Here is a 17,253-nt window from a genome sequence, read left to right on the forward strand (position 1 = left end):
CTTGTGCAAGGCTGAGCTCTCGAACATACCTTTGCTAGGCGGAGCCGAAGGACATTTGGACAATATTTGGACATAGTTTTTAGAAAATATTGATACCCTATCCTAACACTATGAGGAGCAATCTGTTTCCAGAAACAAAAGTTATTTCAACTTTCACATATAGGAATGGAGCTTTCGATAATTAGTTAAACTTTTAATTATTTGGTGAGAGGCTTGGGATCGATTTAATGTGGACAAACAATTTAAGTGAAAATAGGTTACCATTAAGGTGAACGGTACAAAACCTTAATGTGAAACAACAATTTAAGTAAAAAAAAAAAAACTCACAAATCACAATCTATTTAAGTACCTTGTTGTCATTTTCTCAATAAAATTCATGGCATTTGTTTTCTCTCACTAAGCAACTGCAAAACCGGTACCACCATCGACGGCGTTTAAGCAGCCGTTAATCAATCCCCATGTAAGTCACCTCATCTTTTCTTCATTTCGATTGTTGCTAATTGATAATTTGACTTTAATCTGTTCAGTTAAGAAATTTGCAAGTTATCAATTTTAATTTTAAAAAAGTAGCTAAGTCTAAATTAAATTGTAGAATGATAACTGTATGAAAATGCTGTATATGGTGTATCATGTCATTTATGATGATGAATTAAGGTAAAAAAAAAAAAAAAAGTAGTTTGAAATAAGGCTTTAGTTTAATGGTTGCTGTTTTTTGATGGTATGTTATATACTTATATGTATGTGTTTGGTGGTTTTAGGGAGCCAATTGGTAATAATTGATGTTAATGTATGTAATTAAAAAGCAATTAGACTTGTTAATTGCAAATTTTGGTTAAAACCCATGTCAAGCAATACCTTTGAGTTGAATCATATAAGTTTGTATTCACAGATACACTAATGTATGTATGGCTCCGTTTGAGGTTATTAATGGAAGGAGACATCGTAAGATTCGCACCCTATTGAAATGATATTATTACTATGGTGGTGATGTTTGTAGAGTTGATTTGGATTATATCCAAAAGTATGATTAAGACTAAGTATTACATCGAAATAGCTAACCGATGAAATAGGGGTCTTGAGAAAGATGAAGTGGGTGAATATGGAATTTTGGATAGAGTGGCTTGTAGAGCTTGTTGTACATTAGCCATAGGAAATTAGGACGTGTTGGAGCAGATTGATGAAGTGTCTGTTTCTTGTGGAAATTACATGTCTGTGCAAATGCACATAATCTGTATTTATCAGTATGGAATATGGTATGGTTTTGATTCTGTTCCTGGCACATCAAATTCATGTGTTTGTATTGGATCTGCATACAGTGTACTGATACAATGAACACGGGGAAAGACAATGGAACTGATCTATACGCTGCTGATCTTTCTTCCATCAAGGAAGCCCATGAGCGTATTAAGCCTGTCATTCACAATACGCCTGTCTTTTCCTCTGATACATTGAATGTGATGGCTGGTAGGAAGCTGCTCTTTAAATGCGAATGCTTTCAGAAGGGGTGAGGAGCTTTTATTAATTCGAGTATATTTATAATTTAAAATTTCAGATTCTAACCTACACAGTCTTCGGTTTGAATGTAGAGATTTGAGGCTTACATTAAGCTGGCAGAATGATCTAACGCTTCCGTCTCTATTTGTTGGTATATAACCCTAGAGGGGCTTTTAAATTCAGAGGTGCTTCAAATGCTGTACTTTCACTTGATAAGGAACAGGCTGCTAAAGGAGTGGTAACTCATAGCAGGTAAGTCCTTTGCCGCTCTTATTGATGCATTTGTGTTAGTATCTGTTGATTTGTTGTGTTAATATCACCTGACACTAATTTTTAGTGGCAACCATGCTGCTGCATTGTCCTTGGCTGCACAAATGCGGGGAATCCCTGCATATATAGTTGTTCCTAGTAATGCTCCAAAATGTAAAGTTAAGAATGTAGTCCGTTATGGAGGTGAGGTAATCTGGTGTGAGCCTACTTTCGAGTCAAGGCAAGTTACTGCTGATAAAGTACAGCAAGACACTGGTGCTGTTCTTATACATCCATATAATGACAGCCGCATTATAAGGTACTATCTTATTCCATCTTATTTAAAGTGTTTACTGTTTAGCTTTGGTTATTCATCCTTCCATTTTTCTGTGATAGATTATTGGGGTTGCTTAGCAACCTATGAATTCGAGATGGCAATTCTAACTAGGTTTGTTGCAGTGGGCAAGGGACGATATCACTTGAACTTTTGGAGCAATTCCCTGAAATAGACACCTTAATAGTACCAATAAGTGGTGAGATCTTGGATTTTTTAAAGTTTGCTTTTTTTTATTTATTTTTTTTTTAATTATTATTATTTTCATGCTTCTGGTTGAAAGTAATCTTAATCTCTAGCATTGGCCTACAAATTTCAAATTGGTTATTTGTAGGTGGGGGTCTAATATCAGGTGTGGCACTTGCTGCCAAATCCATCAATCCGTCCATTCGAGTTCTGGCTGCAGAGCCTGTTGGAGCCAATGACGCAGCTCTTTCAAAAGAAAAAGGCAAATTAATTACATTGCCTCAGACCAATACAATTGCTGATGGACTTAGAGCTTTCCTTGGGGACCTAACCTGGTAAAGGCAACTAGACAAGCTCATATCATGCTAACTTTGAATAAATGTAGAATTTTTATTTTAGTACTTTTAGCATGTTTATGTTTGGAAGATTTGAAGGTCATTTTTACTTCCAGACTAGCACATGTTCATGCCATAAAATCATGTGTAGCGGTGTAGCCGCTTACAGTCTAACATCTTCTTTCCTACACATTTCATATGTAATTATATATTTCATGTCTTAATATACCTCATAAGATCAATCATGTATGCTAGATTATACTCTTATGAGTCTTATCGCTGAATATTATAGATGTCTCCAACGGTCTAACCTCAATAGTAATGAACTTTCTTATATATCTCTTGGAAACAGCAGTTTCTCATTGAGTGCTTCTTAAAGTTCATGCTAAAAACAAGTGACACAATAATAATGAGATCTCTCTCCCTCTTTTTTTTTTTAATTTCTGGTATATCATCCAGCTGTTTATGTATGCAGTATCAGTTTCCGTTCCCTCCCCTTCAACCCACACCTCTACATTATGTTTCTACTGCCTCCCCTTTGCCGTGTTCTTATGGGTTATCTTTGCTGTAATAGGCCCATTGTTCGAGATTTGGTGGATGCTGTCATAACAGTAGAAGAAAAGGAAATCGTAGAAGCTGTGAAACTTTGCTATGAAATTCTAAAGGTAGCAGTAGAGCCCAGCGGAGCCATAGGTCTTGCTGCTGTTCTGTCTGATAGCTTTCAGCAAAATCCTTTGTGGGCAAATTGCAAGAATGTAGCTATCATAGTTTCTGGAGGTAATGTTGATTTGGATGTGCTCTGGGAGGCACTGAGCAAATGATAGGTGATGGATGTAATCCTGGAGACATGTCTACATTTTGTACATGTTTTAGTTAACCAATCGTTTAATCTTTGTGCAAGGATAATGCGTAGTAGCATAGGAAATATAAAATTGACGCTGTTTAATGTTTGGCGTGAAGACTAAATTTAGTCATTTCTCCTGAATGTAAAGGAAAGAGTTTGTGTATGATGCTTCTCCACAGAAGCAGACGTCAAAAGCGTGTTTATATACTTCTATGAGCCTTTAAGCACTTTCATATGGGAAGTGTAACAAGTTTGTGAAATAAATCGAGACACATCCTTCCTATAAAGTTTTCCACTTCTGTAAACGCTCGGTATACTGGTGATCTTTCAATACAATGCATTCCTAACAAAGGATTTGTACTGTACAGGTAAAAACATAAATGAAAAAAATTGTTCACAATAAAAGATGCTAATAGTACGGGGTAATAACATCTCGTATCTGAGTATGTTCAATGTAGTAGGCATGCCCATGAAAACTCTTCAATTGAGGATTCATAGACCCTCCATCGACTAATCGTGGTAAATCACCATAGCCAAACCTCCTTGTGCTTTCCTATCCAAATCAACCTCGTACATCAAATGTACTGGTTCTTATAGTTAAGCGTGAAGCCCTACTCGTGACAAATTTCTCGCAACTTTGCACATTAATCCTCAGTTGTAAGATTACAAAGACACAGACTAGTGTTAATTCAATTACAGTATACTTTACCCCATTACCCGTGCTGAGGTTTTTTAACAACTTATCCTTGAAAGTTTTGGTTAGTCGCATCTATTCTTTTATTTGTGAAGTAAGCCATGAACTTTGCAGCAATAATACCCAAATCAACTTTGAAAAATGCTTCAAGTGCAAGCAAGAGGAGCACAGTAATCACTTTACAAAAATCAATCCACATCAGTCTAAATTCGATGCAAGAGATACAAAACCAACTCTTACGAGTTACGAACGAGGTGCAGCAAGCAGGTGAGAGCTCTGCACAAGATTTTCAATAACATTGCTTCATGATACTACCAAATATCAAAATGTCATCAACCATGACACTATAAGTTCACCAAAATTAAACCAAATTCTGTAGCCACAAATACCACAAAACAGTACACAGATTACATCTGATCTAAGACAAAAGGTAAAAACGAATTAAAATACTTAAGGCTCTTGCGATGAATTGTATGTATACCACAAGTAGACAAGCTGTCTCAAACTCTAAAATAGCACAAACTCTAGTCCTGGTATTCCTCCTCTTCTTCGTATTCATCGTCATCGGCAGTTGCATCCTGGTATTGCTGATACTCAGAGACTAAGTCGTTCATGTTACTCTCTGCTTCAGTAAACTCCATCTCATCCATCCCTTCACCAGTGTACCAATGCAAGAAAGCCTTCCTGCGGAACATGGCAGTGAACTGCTCACTCACACGACGGAACATCTCCTGAATAGAAGTCGAGTTCCCAATGAATGTCGAGGCCATCTTCAAGCCTGTAGGTGGGATGTCACAGACAGTGGACTTGACATTGTTTGGAATCCACTCCACAAAATAGGATGAGTTCTTGTTCTGTACATGGATCATCTGCTCATCCACCTCCTTTGTGCTCATCTTTCCACGGAACATGGCAGATGCAGTGAGATATCTGCCATGCCGAGGGTCAGCAGCACACATCATGTTTTTGGCATCCCACATTTGTTGGGTAAGTTCAGGGACAGTGAGAGCACGGTACTGCTGGGATCCACGAGATGTAAGGGGTGCAAACCCAACCATGAAGAAGTGTAGACGGGGAAAAGGTATGAGGTTGACAGCAAGCTTCCTAAGATCAGAGTTTAGCTGTCCAGGGAAGCGAAGGCAGCAAGTAACTCCACTCATTGTAGCAGAGATAAGATGGTTCAGGTCACCAACTGAATGATTAAGGTATTTTACAAGTCAGTAGACCAAAAAAAAAAAAGTAAGATGCTTACAAAACATTCTAACTTGTTTAAAAAAGGAAACAAAAAAGACTGCAACAATCCTAGCATATGATTAGACATTCAGTTTTAAGATAAAGATACTATGGATAATCATTACCCAAATAACTTTTAAAATGAGAAAGTACTACATTGGTAAATGCTTCTCTCCTTCTCAGAGGATTAACAGCCTCCTCTATTCATAGAGTGACGGCCTTAAACTAATGAGGATTATGCCAATTAGCTGCAACATGATAGCATTTCGCCTCTCACGTGTTTTACAACCCTTCTCACAAGTTTACAACTACCATGGAAAATAAAATATGAACAGTCAAAGCTCACAAGTGAGACAAAACAGATAATCATATTATATAAACTTAATTAAACTAATGTAACGTTTCCCATAAAAAAAAAAAAAAAAAATAAAATAAAATAAAAAAAATAAAAAATTACAACTAAGGCATGTAAGTCACATGAATGTCCATTGTCCATATAGTTGGTATGCCTTAGAGGATCAATAGAATAATCAATGTCAAGTCCTAAAGTCATAAACATAAATTAAACTAACAATACAAAATAGCAGCCCCAGGGCCCTAGCAGATAACTTCATGCATAAACCAACTGATATGATGCTACCAGTCCTACCAACAAACTATTGATATTATTTTCTACTATAATTGGAGTGCCCACCAAAGCCCATGTGATATAACAACTGTAAAACATACAAACATCGAGTGACAATGATGTTTGGATCCTATCCACAACCACCATATAGTCATACTAAACGAAAACGATATTATCTTAATTTGTCCCATCTCTTTTCCAAGTGAAGAGGCTGAAAAACCCTCTTTCTTTAACCTTACTCCATTTAATTGGATACACATTATGAGATTTATGACAACGATACACACAACACATCATGTGCGATGGACATCAACAATCTAAAGCTACAAATCCATCAACCTAATATTTTAAAACACAATAATACTTCAAGGTAGTTGCAAACCATTGAATATTAGTGACAGCTTGACAGGATTTAGCATCCAAGTTAGTAAGTCCTGGGAAATAGAAGATAACTAACTAACTTCAGTCAATTACAAGTCACAAGAAGTCTAACAAGTATATTTTAAAAACGACAAGACCAGATTAGGAGAAAGGACAATGTGGCTTACAGCTAGGAGTCGTAAGCTTCAAAGTGCGGAAGCATATATCGTATAGGGCCTCATTATCAAGCACCATACACTCATCAGCATTCTCAACGAGCTGGTGAACGGATAGTGTAGCATTGTAGGGTTCAACCACAGTGTCGGACACCTTAGGAGATGGGAAGACTGAAAAGGTTAGCATCATTCGGTCTGGATACTCTTCTCTGATCTTGGATATCAAGAGGGTACCCATACCTGATCCAGTACCTCCTCCTAATGAATGACATACTTGAAACCCTGCATTTGACAAACAGAACTATAATCTAAATCAACAACAAAATCAAACAGAACAATAACACAAACCCATTTAAATTCCGTCCACGGCAAAATCTGAGCAATACTTTTGAAACAATACTCGGAATTGATAACCAATCTCCAACATAACAGCAAAATCCGACTAGACTACTTTTGAAACTCTTCTCAAACTAAAATGTATTAGTTTCATACATAAGTCTTAGAGTTAAGGATCCAATTAAGTGGTAATTGGTAAAATGAAGAGTTCAAGTAACATTGGTTGACTAAGATTGAAATCATAATTTTGATTACATTTCTTTAAGACAATATCACACAATAATTCATTTGACTCAACAATTTTCAACAGAAACAAAATCATCATATTAACACCAAAATTAAATTTAAAAAAAAATAAAAAAATAATCAAAAGTTCATTTTTTTCGTTTTTTCTGGGTTATTTTTTCCGAATATCACAAACAAAAAACAGTCATGACTTGATCAAACATTTTCACAATTTTCCCTACTTAATATTTACTACAACCACAAAATTCCCAGAAAAGAAGAATAACAACTTTTAAAAAAACTTTCAGAAACTTTTTACAACAATCACAAATCATCAAACAATTCTACATAATCCGATCAAACAAAAGGGTTAATCACATTAAACAAACCCTAAAAAACCCCAGAAACAAAAAATCAAAGGGAGGAGAGAGAAAAACTGTTAAAAACCTTGAAGACAGTCAGAATTCTCAGCTTCCTTACGAACAACATCAAGAACAGAGTCAACAAGTTCAGCACCTTCAGTATAATGACCTTTAGCCCAGTTATTCCCAGCCCCAGATTGGCCGAACACAAAATTATCCGGTCGGAAAATCTGACCGTACGGTCCAGACCGTACACTATCCATAGTACCCGGTTCAAGATCCACCAAAACAGCCCGAGGAACAAACCGACCACAACTCGCTTCGTTATAGTAAACATTAACTCGTTCGAACTGGATGTCCGACTCACCGTGGTACCGCCCTGTCGGGTCGATTCCGTGTTCGGCGCAAACTACTTCCCAGAATTTGGCTCCGATTTGGTTCCCACATTGACCAGCTTGAATGTGGAGGATTTCTCTCATTTTGGATTTTCCGACGTTCTTTGGTGGGAAAAAAGCGACGGAAATGGGAGAGAAAGTGTGAGGGGGTTCACTTTATTTTTGGGGAAATGAGGGGGTTTTATAGAAAGAGGGAATTTTTATTTGAGTTTTTAAATTGTTTTGGATTTTTGGGGTGGGTTTGAGTGTGGTAGGGTGTATGATTGTATGGTAAGTTTGTTATGTATGCCGGGATTGACGGCGGACGGCGGTTGCGTTACTACAAAGATAGATGATCACGTGATAGTGGAGAGTGCGATCACGTGAAGAAGCATACTTCACTAATTATTGTAGTTATTGGAATTATTGGTTTAAAATCCCAATTTTAACCAATTGTCTTTAAATAGTGGGAAATTTCCTTTGGTATTCATAAGTTTTTAAATTTTCTCAATGATGAATAGCAAAGAACTTAATTATCTTTGGTAATCATAAATCACTATAATAAATTATTCATAACATTAACGATATACTTTGATCAAAATAGTTAATTAGGGTTAAGTTTTTTTTTTATTTTTTTAAGGAAAATTTGTCAATTGCAGTCATTTAAAGTTTGTATTTTGTAAATTGCAGTCATTTAAAGTTTGTATTTTGTAAATTGCAGCCATTTAAAGTTTGTATTTTGTAAATTGCAGCCATTTAAAAAAAAAATGTAAATTACAGCCCAAAAGTACTAAAAAATTAAAATTAGGGAAAATTGTGTAGAACTACCCGGAAGATAGGCTGTTTTGTGAAGAACTACCCATTTTTTTTTATTTGTTTACAACTACCCAAAAGTTTGAAAACGATTGGGTAGCACTACCCATTAACGTTTTTCGTCAAATTGCAACGTTAGTGGGGCCCACTTATTAACTTTCCCTCCTAATCAACTCCTCCCCCCAACTACCTTCTGTCTTTCTCTCTCTTCTATATTTTCGTTTTACCTCCATTACCACCCAAAAATTCTGATTGAAGAAATCAAGCAAAGCAACACTAATCTAGGTAATCTTTCACATTTTCCTTGTAATGCATTGTTTTTCGCGTTTGTTTACAAGGTTTAATTGAATGCAATTAAAAGAAATAGGGTTGAAATCTACCTGCCTCATATTAGGGTTTACGGGTTCAACCATAATTGGGGGTTTTGATTTCTAGGGTTTAGGGGTTCAATTGAGGTATGGGAATCGGTTCAATTGAGGTATGCACAATTATCTAAGCACAACAACAACCTCAGTTAAGTTTATTGTTAATTAATTATGGGGAAATTTGTTGCAATTGTTTAATTGTCCAGTCAATTTTATCAATTAAAAAATTAGGGTTCCAATTTCAAGTATTTAAACATTTAGAGTTTTCAACTTTTTTTTTACAGCATTTTAGGTAAAGGACAGAAATTTAAGATGATTACACCAATGTACCTCGTTCGTCCTTGTTGTGCTATTGTTTTTTTGTTGTTTATTTACTTCACTTTCTCCCGTTTCCATTGCTGTGGTGTGACTCATTTACTTTGAGTTACCCAAAAAAGCAAGATAAGTTGGAAGAGACAGAGACAACAAGTAAAGGTATGGTAGGGCTGCCAAATTTCTGAAAAGGAGAGGAAATTGATAGTGAAAATTCCCTGTAAAAGGACGAAGGTGAAAGAAGGGGGTGGTAAATGGTAATGGAGGTAAAACGAAAATACAGAGGAGAGAGAAAGACATAAGGTAGTTGGGAGGAGGAGTTGATTAGGAGGGAAAGTTAATAAGTGGGCCCCACTAACGTTGCAATTTGACGAAAAATGTTAATGGGTAGTGCTACCCAAACGTTTTCAAACTTTCGGGTAGTTGTAAGCAAATAAAAAAAAATGGGTAGTTCTTCACAAAACAACCTATCTTCCGGGTAGTTCTACACAATTTTCCCTTAAAATTACAACTCAAATTAATTTTTCATCAATTTGGGTGCCGAAAAATGTTATGTTAAGGTTTAGGGGTCCTTTTAGCTCTTAAGAACCCAAATTGAGCTCGGAATTTGCAAAAACATAATGTAAGTGCCTCGTTTTGCGTATATAAAATGTATCGATTTGTGTGCAACTATTTTATGATGTGATAATGAGGCCCTTACATTAATTTTTTGCCAATTTTGAGTTCATTTTGGACACTAAAGGGCTAAAAGGGCCACTAAAATCTTAATGGAACATTTTTCAACACGTAAATCGATGAAATAATTGAATTGAGTTGCAATTTACAATTTATTAGTATTTTTGGACTGTAATTTGCAATTTTTTTTTAAATGGTTGCAGTTTGCAAAATATAAACTTTATATGACTGCAATTAGCAAATTTTCCTTTCTTTAATAATTAAATTATTTGTATATTTTTTTTCTATTTATATTGACAAGAGTATATTGAACAAATATAATTCAATTTTGAAGTCAAAATAAGTAGAAAAAATGAAATGGTTTATTTCGGTCTTAGGCCCCAAAAATAGGTTTTTTATTCAAGGGTATGTTGATTTTTTCCAATATAGAATTTGGATCCAAAAAATGGATAATAATATTTGGTCTAGAAATGTATTTTCTCTAAGAAATTACCCATAAGTTGTGTTCTTTTTTATGATTCAAAGTCTTAAACTAGTCTTAATTCTTTGAAAATAAAAATAAGCATTTGAAGGGCAAGGGTGGAGCAGGAGGGATGAATTGAGAGATGTTATACTTTTCCCATTTCAAATTATTTAACATTTTTCTTTTATCATATCTATCAATTTATAAATTCAACAATTATCAACACAATCATCAATATTTAAAACTTATGGAAAGCATTTATTTTTAAAATACAAATTTAAAACTAGTTAAATTGAATTTTTTGAACATTGTACAAGTTTAAATTGTAAACTAATTTTAAACAGAGGAAATATTTTAGTAGTGACTCATGTAATAAGACGGTAGGGAAAAAAATAAATTCTTTTTATTAATGTAATTTACTTCGTATTAGACTGCTAGGAACTCGCTCTTTTCATATACAATGTACAACAAACAACGACATCTTGCATGGTGATGTTTGTTATTAAAGAGTATAGATTACAGAAAAATAATGAAATCCTACCAATAATTTTTTAAAAAAATAATTTATGTTACACTGACTGACTCACCTACCTTAATTTTATGTTATTAAGAAAGTTTTAAGAATGAAAAAAAGTTAGTGATAAGACGAATAATAAACAAATCTCTAAAAATAGATATGTAAATGTTTCAAAAAAAAAAAATGCTACGTTTTTCCTTTCTAAATGATAGTTTGACATACCTCATATACAAGATTATACATATATTTAAACATTTTGGCGTTTTTAGAAAATGATCTAAACTTCCTACGAGTAGGCCGAGTACTCGTACATAAATCAGTGGAATATTTTTAAACTTCCTACGAGTAGGTCGAGTACTCGTATTTAAATAAGTGGAATATTTTTAAACTACCTACGAGTAGGTCGAGTACATACTCGTATTTAAATCCAAGTACATTGCCTTAAACGACACAGAAGTGCATCAAATTATTGAACGTCATGTGAAGTCTGTATGTGCTTTAACTTTTCCTTACTAGTTACTTCCCTCCCTAATTTGCCTATTTTGTCATACGTTGAATACGCATCCTTAGAACTTAGAAGAGGACAAATTAAAGGCTTCAGCTTTGATGTTTTATTAATACATTTTGCAACAGTTTATGCAAACACATTTTACTAAAAGTATCGTTACTTCGTTACCCTCCCTCCCTTAACACAGAATAACATTCCATTTTTCACAGTGAATGACATACATTTTCACACTCTTTCAAGACGCGAGTGCCCATTATAGTTATTTCCCTCCCTCACCACTGAATTACAAACAATTTCAGCAAATTTTTATTACCTAACCCACAAAATTAACATAACATTGAGTCTATATATATAATTCATGATACATCAAAACGTAAACTCACAAATTGCATTTCTTCTCTTTCTTACTCTCTCTTTATCTCCATGGTTCTCTGTCATAACTGCGGCCGAGAGTTCGACAATGACAACAGTCTTAAAGAACATAGCAATGCTGCTCATCGTGATTGTAAATACGTGTGCAAATACTGTAATTCAAAATTCAAAGATGGTGCTCAGCTGCAAGACCACATTGATGGGGCTCATCGACCCAACAATCGACGACAACGACAAAATGTAAGTTTTGTTTCAATTAATTACTTTTTCTCAACTCTTGATGGAAATCATTTGATTGGGATTATACATAAAGGAATCGGTTTGTTTGATTAGTTTCTTAGTTTATCCTTTCGTTTTTTGCAGTAAGTTACATCCTCGTGAGCATGGAATCTCCAAGAAACCGTGCCTGCTGCTGCCACTGTGGATCCCCCCAATTTGGCCAAATTATCCTTGGGAAGTTGCAATTGCTATGAACTTAGGTGATTACGGATAGCAAAGTCTATTAAAATCTATTGTAAATGAAAAAAAAGGCATGGTTAAATAAAGCAATTGTGATACCATGCATAGTTATAAAATAATTTTATGAATAATTACTTGGAATTGAAAAGAAGTGGTGATACCATGTATAGTTATAATTTTATGCATAATATAAGGGCTCTTTACGTCAAACTTACGATTGATTTATATCAAGCTACTCTAAGTTGATTTATGTCAAACTTATATTACAATTAATATCAGGCTACTCTAAGTTGATTTATTGGAGAATTTAAATGAATCTATGATGTAACTAATTACTGTCATCTGATTCATATAAGCATGAACACAAATATGCAATAATAAGAGCAACTAAAACGAGCAATAGCAATAGCAGAGGTCGTAGTTATATCGATACACATGCATAATGCTACATTCTGAGAAATATCAATGTTAAGCCCAAAATTGCGTAGTCCTAGTAGTATATATTAGTCAGAATCATTAAAAGGTAGAAACTCCCATAATGCCATTCAGAAAATAAAATTACAATGTCGAGCGAACAATTGACACACAAGGTCTTTTTTAAAAAACAGTTGCTGAATATAGATAGTATCAGGTAGTCCACATCTAGAAATATGTAACATAAAAGAAGATGTTGACTGGCTGACTTAATTCACTTGGCCGGTGAGTCAGCTCTAATCCAAATACTTACTACTACAATATCATAGATTCACCCTTCTTAAATTGATATGTTCATAGCAATATGATACTCTATTTTATAGAAGAATCAAATAGCTTTGCTACATTGCTAAGCGCACTTCTAATAATAATAAGGGCGTTCCACCCAAATAGGTGGAGTGATAAAACAAAACTGCGAGGGACCTTCATAAAACCGCTCAATGATTTTCCCTTCGGCTAAGCTGTATATCCCCATATCGCTTCCTCCTCCCGACTGATATCCATAATAACTCTCTGTACTGTCATCAGTAAAATAGATACAATTAGCCTTACAACCGCATTTGTCCAAAGATGCATCTACAGAGAAGGTAGAAGATCCTAAGCCGACGAAGATGCCCACACCCTCAACTTTTTTTAGCTTTCCCATTGTCGACATCCAACTCATATATCTCAAATAATTCCGAAGGCTAAAACTTCACCTACATGATCGATGGCATAGAATACTCCTTTGAAAAAGCACACATCATAAACCCAATCATACATCGTTGGAATTATGGTCCATTTCTGTTCCCCGGGTTTCCAAACAGCCAAGCGTTGAAATGCGTCAAATATCATTGCAACTGCAACATCATCATTACAACAAGATGGCCACCCTGTTAGAATAAATTTGAAAAAGTGAAGTCTAAAACTTATGTCGTCCCATGGGTTATCCTCTAGTAGCAAGCTAAGTGAAACACTTGGTGGGTTTATCACTTTGCCGGAAACGGGATCAAAAAGGGTGATGTTACGGTTTCTCCTGCTCACAGCAGTAAGCCACCCCTTGGAAGAAAAAAATCTGTGGTGGTCATCATCTTCTAGTTGGGGAAGATCGAATTTTCGAAACATGTGTTTGGAGAGGCTGTAAAGTCTACGGTATGAACTGGTAGGAGAGTCAACTAGCAGAATTTGACACCCTTCAATGCATCTCTGCACTCTGAAGAAACTTCTGCAAGACTTTCAAAATCTTCCAAAGATTCCACGTCTTCAGTCGCAATCTTTCTAACTATTTCTTGTGGGATATCACTCCAATTTGCCATGCCAAATATTTCAAGTAAATATCCAACTTGGATTGACCTTCAAGCTATAAAAAATACAAACAATAAGGATATAAACTGTTCAAATATACTCACTTGTGAAATACAAGAGGACATGTAATAGGATCGCTAGGAATTTGCCTAAAGAAAACAAAATTTCTGGAACAATTCAAAACATGAATTTAGTAAAACATTCAAGGGATAAATAAAATCAAAAGTCCATATATTGACATTTTTCTTTTGAAGGAAAAAAAAAAATAAAATAAAAAATTATTATGGATTACCCAACTAAAAAACTAAAAAAGAAAGCCAATACTGTATAAATTGTCGTAATTTTTTTTTTTTAAAAAATAGTAGACTTAGCTCTAGCAACTACTATCAAATATGTAGTATCCCTTACAAACTACTCCCTCCATTCCTTATTATCGATAATGTTTGATTTTTGGCACTATTCATAAGATGAGATAATCTTTTAATTATTTCTCAATATATAAAATATAGTATAATCACATGGGTTTTGTTTGATTCATCTCAAGAAGTACTTCATTAACATTCAATCATTATATTAGTATGCAATGTAAGATATTATGGTCAAACAAGTACATTGGTAAATTTGCAAAGTCAAAACATATACCTATACTAAAATGGTTTTTAGAGGGAAATTTCTTTTAAACTCTATGGTTTTTTAATTTTATTTGCAAAAGCATTAATTTGCTTAAGAACTTTATTACTCCGTATTTATTTATTATTACTTATTGATTATTATAATTGGTTATTGAGTTACATTTCTCTAAAAAAAAATATCAATATTTCATAAACTATTAATTCTAAAAACTGATGGCTTGGGATTTATCTAGTTTATACTAATTCCAAATGAAAATTTTGCGGAAAAAGTCTGCTAATAACAGCTTTTTTTTTTTTTGGACTTTTAAAAGGGTGTTTGATTCGGGGAATATAAATATGAGGTATGGGTTTAAAATGATTAAAACTCATACCATATAATCTCAAACCCATGCAATATGGGGTTTAGTTCTAAATACACATTTTAAAACAATCAAACTTCAAATCCAACCAATTAAACTTATATCAATATCAATTCCCTTGATTCTGAAAAGGAAAAATAAATAAATAAACAAAGAAACTACAAATCCAACCCATTAACTTAACATCAATATCAGTTCATCTATAAAAATCTTCTCCCCCCTTTCTTCTAGGGTTTCTCCAAAATCTTGACTGTTTAGGTCGGAATTATTAGACTATTTTTGGCCCTTTCCCTTAATTTTCTTTAGTTTTGCGATTAGGTTTCAATAAATCTACACGAGTAGATACCAATTCGCGCGTCCGATTCAGAATTTAAAAAAATAAAACTTAAATCCAACGAGTTTTTTTTTTTTTTTTGAGAGAACTTAAATCCAACGAGTTAAACTAATATCAACATCACAGTTCGTCTCATTCTGTAAAAAAAAATAAAAAATAAAAAATAAAAAATAAAAAAAAAACTTGAATCCAACCAATTAAACGAATATCAATATGAATTCGTCTAATTATAATTACAAGAAAATAATTATGTTGTAACCAATAAAAGAAAATTAAGTAATCGGAATTAAAAAAAAAAAAGTAAATTGAAAGAGAGAGAACAAACCTTAGGAATAGAGTGCAGCAGACAGAACTCACAGAAGTATTGAAGATGGAGAGTTTTTTTTTATTTAATTTAATTTTTATTATTAATAAGATGAGGAAGATGAGGTTGAAGTACCGTATATATAATTATAAACTTTCCTATTTTTGTTGACGTAGATTTTGCATATAAATATTACTTCCGTTTTTATTAAATGCACAACTTTTTATACATGGAAGTTTAAATTTTTTTTAGGTGAATTACTTTTTCTTTTACAGTGTGTTTGGATAAAGAAAGGGGAAGGAAAAGAAGGGAAGGGAGGAGAAGAGGAGGGGAGGGAAAGAGAGGGGAGAAATTGAAAGAATGGTGAGTTTTCCTTCCAAATCTCTCCATTGTTAAAGGGATTAATTTCCTACAATTAGTAATACTATTAATTTCCAATTTTCTATATAAAAATTAAATTAATATTTTTTCATGCATATTTTTTCTTTTGCCTATTTTACTTTGAATTTGTTCTGAAAAATATGGCTCAAGGAACACTTAAAGTTGTTCTTATAAATGCCAAAGGTCTTGAAAATTCTGGTTATCTCAGTAAGTTGTGATTATCGATCTCTATCATAATTACCCCATGATTATGCATAAAATTTATACTTTATTTACATAGAGATTGGAAATGCAGTTCTTCACTCTTATTAGCTATTATTATATTATGTGTTTAACAATGGAGTAATACGCAGATAAGATGGATCCCTATGTGATCCTGAGTTACGGAGGCCGGACGCAAAGTAGCAAAATTGCATCAGGTAACCTAGATCTTCATAAACAAGTTAATTATCTTTATTTCGAGTTAAGAAAAACATCATTAATTCAATAATCAGAATGTAGATTTATTGAGTAACCTTTTATCAATTGAAGTTTGTAGACGAGATTTGATCTAAACTTTTGGATAACACTCAGAGGCAAAATTCAACTAAACTAGCTAGCATCCGCACCTTTCATTTATATATAGTTTATACTAATGATGTATGCATGCATTAAAAATTATTCTGGTGGTGCTGATCTTACCTTAAAAATTATGGACAGTGATTGTGGTACAGAAGATGATTGTGTTGGAGAAGCTACGTAAGTAACGAAAATGTCTGATTTTTGCTTAAGTTTACGCCAAATAACTCATTGTTAAGAGGCTTTCTAGATCAATATATAGGACTAATTTAACTACATATTGTTGTTGCAATAACTTTGTAACGAAAGTATACCACTAGAACCAGTCTTAGAAGAAGGAAGCGTTCCAACAGCATCATACAATGTCGTCAAAGGTCAAGAATTTCGTGGACAGATCAAACTCAGCCTCTTCTTCACCCACAAGGTAATAAACAATCTATTGTAATTATTCTCTAACTAGAGATGTCAAATGAGTTTTTTATTGGTGTAATAATATTGTTAATCCTCTGTTCATCCATAACCAGGCTCACGATCACGGGGTGGCAGCACAAGAAGAAAGCTATGGTGGATGGGGAGAGTCTCATTAGGCTGAGAAAAATTGTCTGCATTCAAT

General features: G+C 34.0%; 3 protein-coding genes across 3 annotated transcripts; 2 read left to right on the top strand and 1 right to left on the bottom strand.

Annotated features, from left to right (window-relative positions):
- The first annotated feature begins 215 nt into the window (after window positions 1-215).
- On the top strand, window positions 216-3,636 carry LOC110719452 (serine racemase-like). The gene is made up of 7 exons (XM_021898400.1): window positions 216-460; window positions 1,317-1,504; window positions 1,660-1,746; window positions 1,832-2,062; window positions 2,203-2,276; window positions 2,412-2,598; window positions 3,173-3,636. Exons 2-7 carry the CDS (start codon window positions 1,329-1,331, stop codon window positions 3,417-3,419), a joined length of 1,002 nt encoding a protein of 333 aa, XP_021754092.1. The 5' UTR covers window positions 216-460; window positions 1,317-1,328; the 3' UTR covers window positions 3,420-3,636.
- A 678-nt stretch (window positions 3,637-4,314) lies between these two features.
- On the bottom strand, window positions 4,315-8,169 carry LOC110719453 (tubulin beta-9 chain). The gene is made up of 3 exons (XM_021898401.1): window positions 7,542-8,169; window positions 6,546-6,815; window positions 4,315-5,328 (listed from the first exon to the last, which is right to left on the bottom strand). The coding sequence occupies exons 1-3, from the start codon at window positions 7,933-7,935 to the stop codon at window positions 4,661-4,663; spliced, it is 1,332 nt and encodes a 443-aa protein (XP_021754093.1). The 5' UTR covers window positions 7,936-8,169; the 3' UTR covers window positions 4,315-4,660.
- Window positions 8,170-16,222: 8,053 nt separating this feature from the next.
- Window positions 16,223-17,227, top strand: LOC110719169 (elicitor-responsive protein 3-like). Its single transcript, XM_021898074.1, has 5 exons — window positions 16,223-16,289; window positions 16,436-16,549; window positions 16,742-16,820; window positions 16,950-17,064; window positions 17,165-17,227. Exons 1-5 carry the CDS (start codon window positions 16,223-16,225, stop codon window positions 17,225-17,227), a joined length of 438 nt encoding a protein of 145 aa, XP_021753766.1.
- Window positions 17,228-17,253: the final 26 nt, after the last annotated feature.

The sequence above is a fragment of the Chenopodium quinoa genome, unplaced genomic scaffold (assembly GCF_001683475.1).
Source record: "Chenopodium quinoa cultivar QQ74 unplaced genomic scaffold, ASM168347v1, whole genome shotgun sequence".
In the NCBI taxonomy this organism is placed as follows: Eukaryota; Viridiplantae; Streptophyta; class Magnoliopsida; order Caryophyllales; family Amaranthaceae; genus Chenopodium; species Chenopodium quinoa.

Excerpts from the sequence above, each read along its gene's own strand:
- LOC110719453 (XM_021898401.1), bottom strand. The coding sequence starts at position 7,935 with ATGAGAGAAATCCTCCACATTCAAGCTGGTCAATGTGGGAACCAAATC. Across the intron at positions 6,816-7,541 it reads GAATTCTGACTGTCTTCAAG|GGTTTCAAGTATGTCATTCA; the intron begins GTTTTTAACAGT and ends TGTCAAATGCAG. Across the intron at positions 5,329-6,545 it reads GAAGCTTACGACTCCTAGCT|TTGGTGACCTGAACCATCTT; the intron begins GTAAGCCACATT and ends TTAATCATTCAG.
- LOC110719452 (XM_021898400.1), top strand. The coding sequence starts at position 1,329 with ATGAACACGGGGAAAGACAATGGAACTGATCTATACGCTGCTGATCTT. Across the intron at positions 1,747-1,831 it reads GGAGTGGTAACTCATAGCAG|TGGCAACCATGCTGCTGCAT; the intron begins GTAAGTCCTTTG and ends ACTAATTTTTAG. Across the intron at positions 2,277-2,411 it reads CTTAATAGTACCAATAAGTG|GTGGGGGTCTAATATCAGGT; the intron begins GTGAGATCTTGG and ends GGTTATTTGTAG.
- LOC110719169 (XM_021898074.1), top strand. The coding sequence starts at position 16,223 with ATGGCTCAAGGAACACTTAAAGTTGTTCTTATAAATGCCAAAGGTCTT. Across the intron at positions 16,290-16,435 it reads TGAAAATTCTGGTTATCTCA|ATAAGATGGATCCCTATGTG; the intron begins GTAAGTTGTGAT and ends AGTAATACGCAG. Across the intron at positions 17,065-17,164 it reads GCCTCTTCTTCACCCACAAG|GCTCACGATCACGGGGTGGC; the intron begins GTAATAAACAAT and ends ATCCATAACCAG.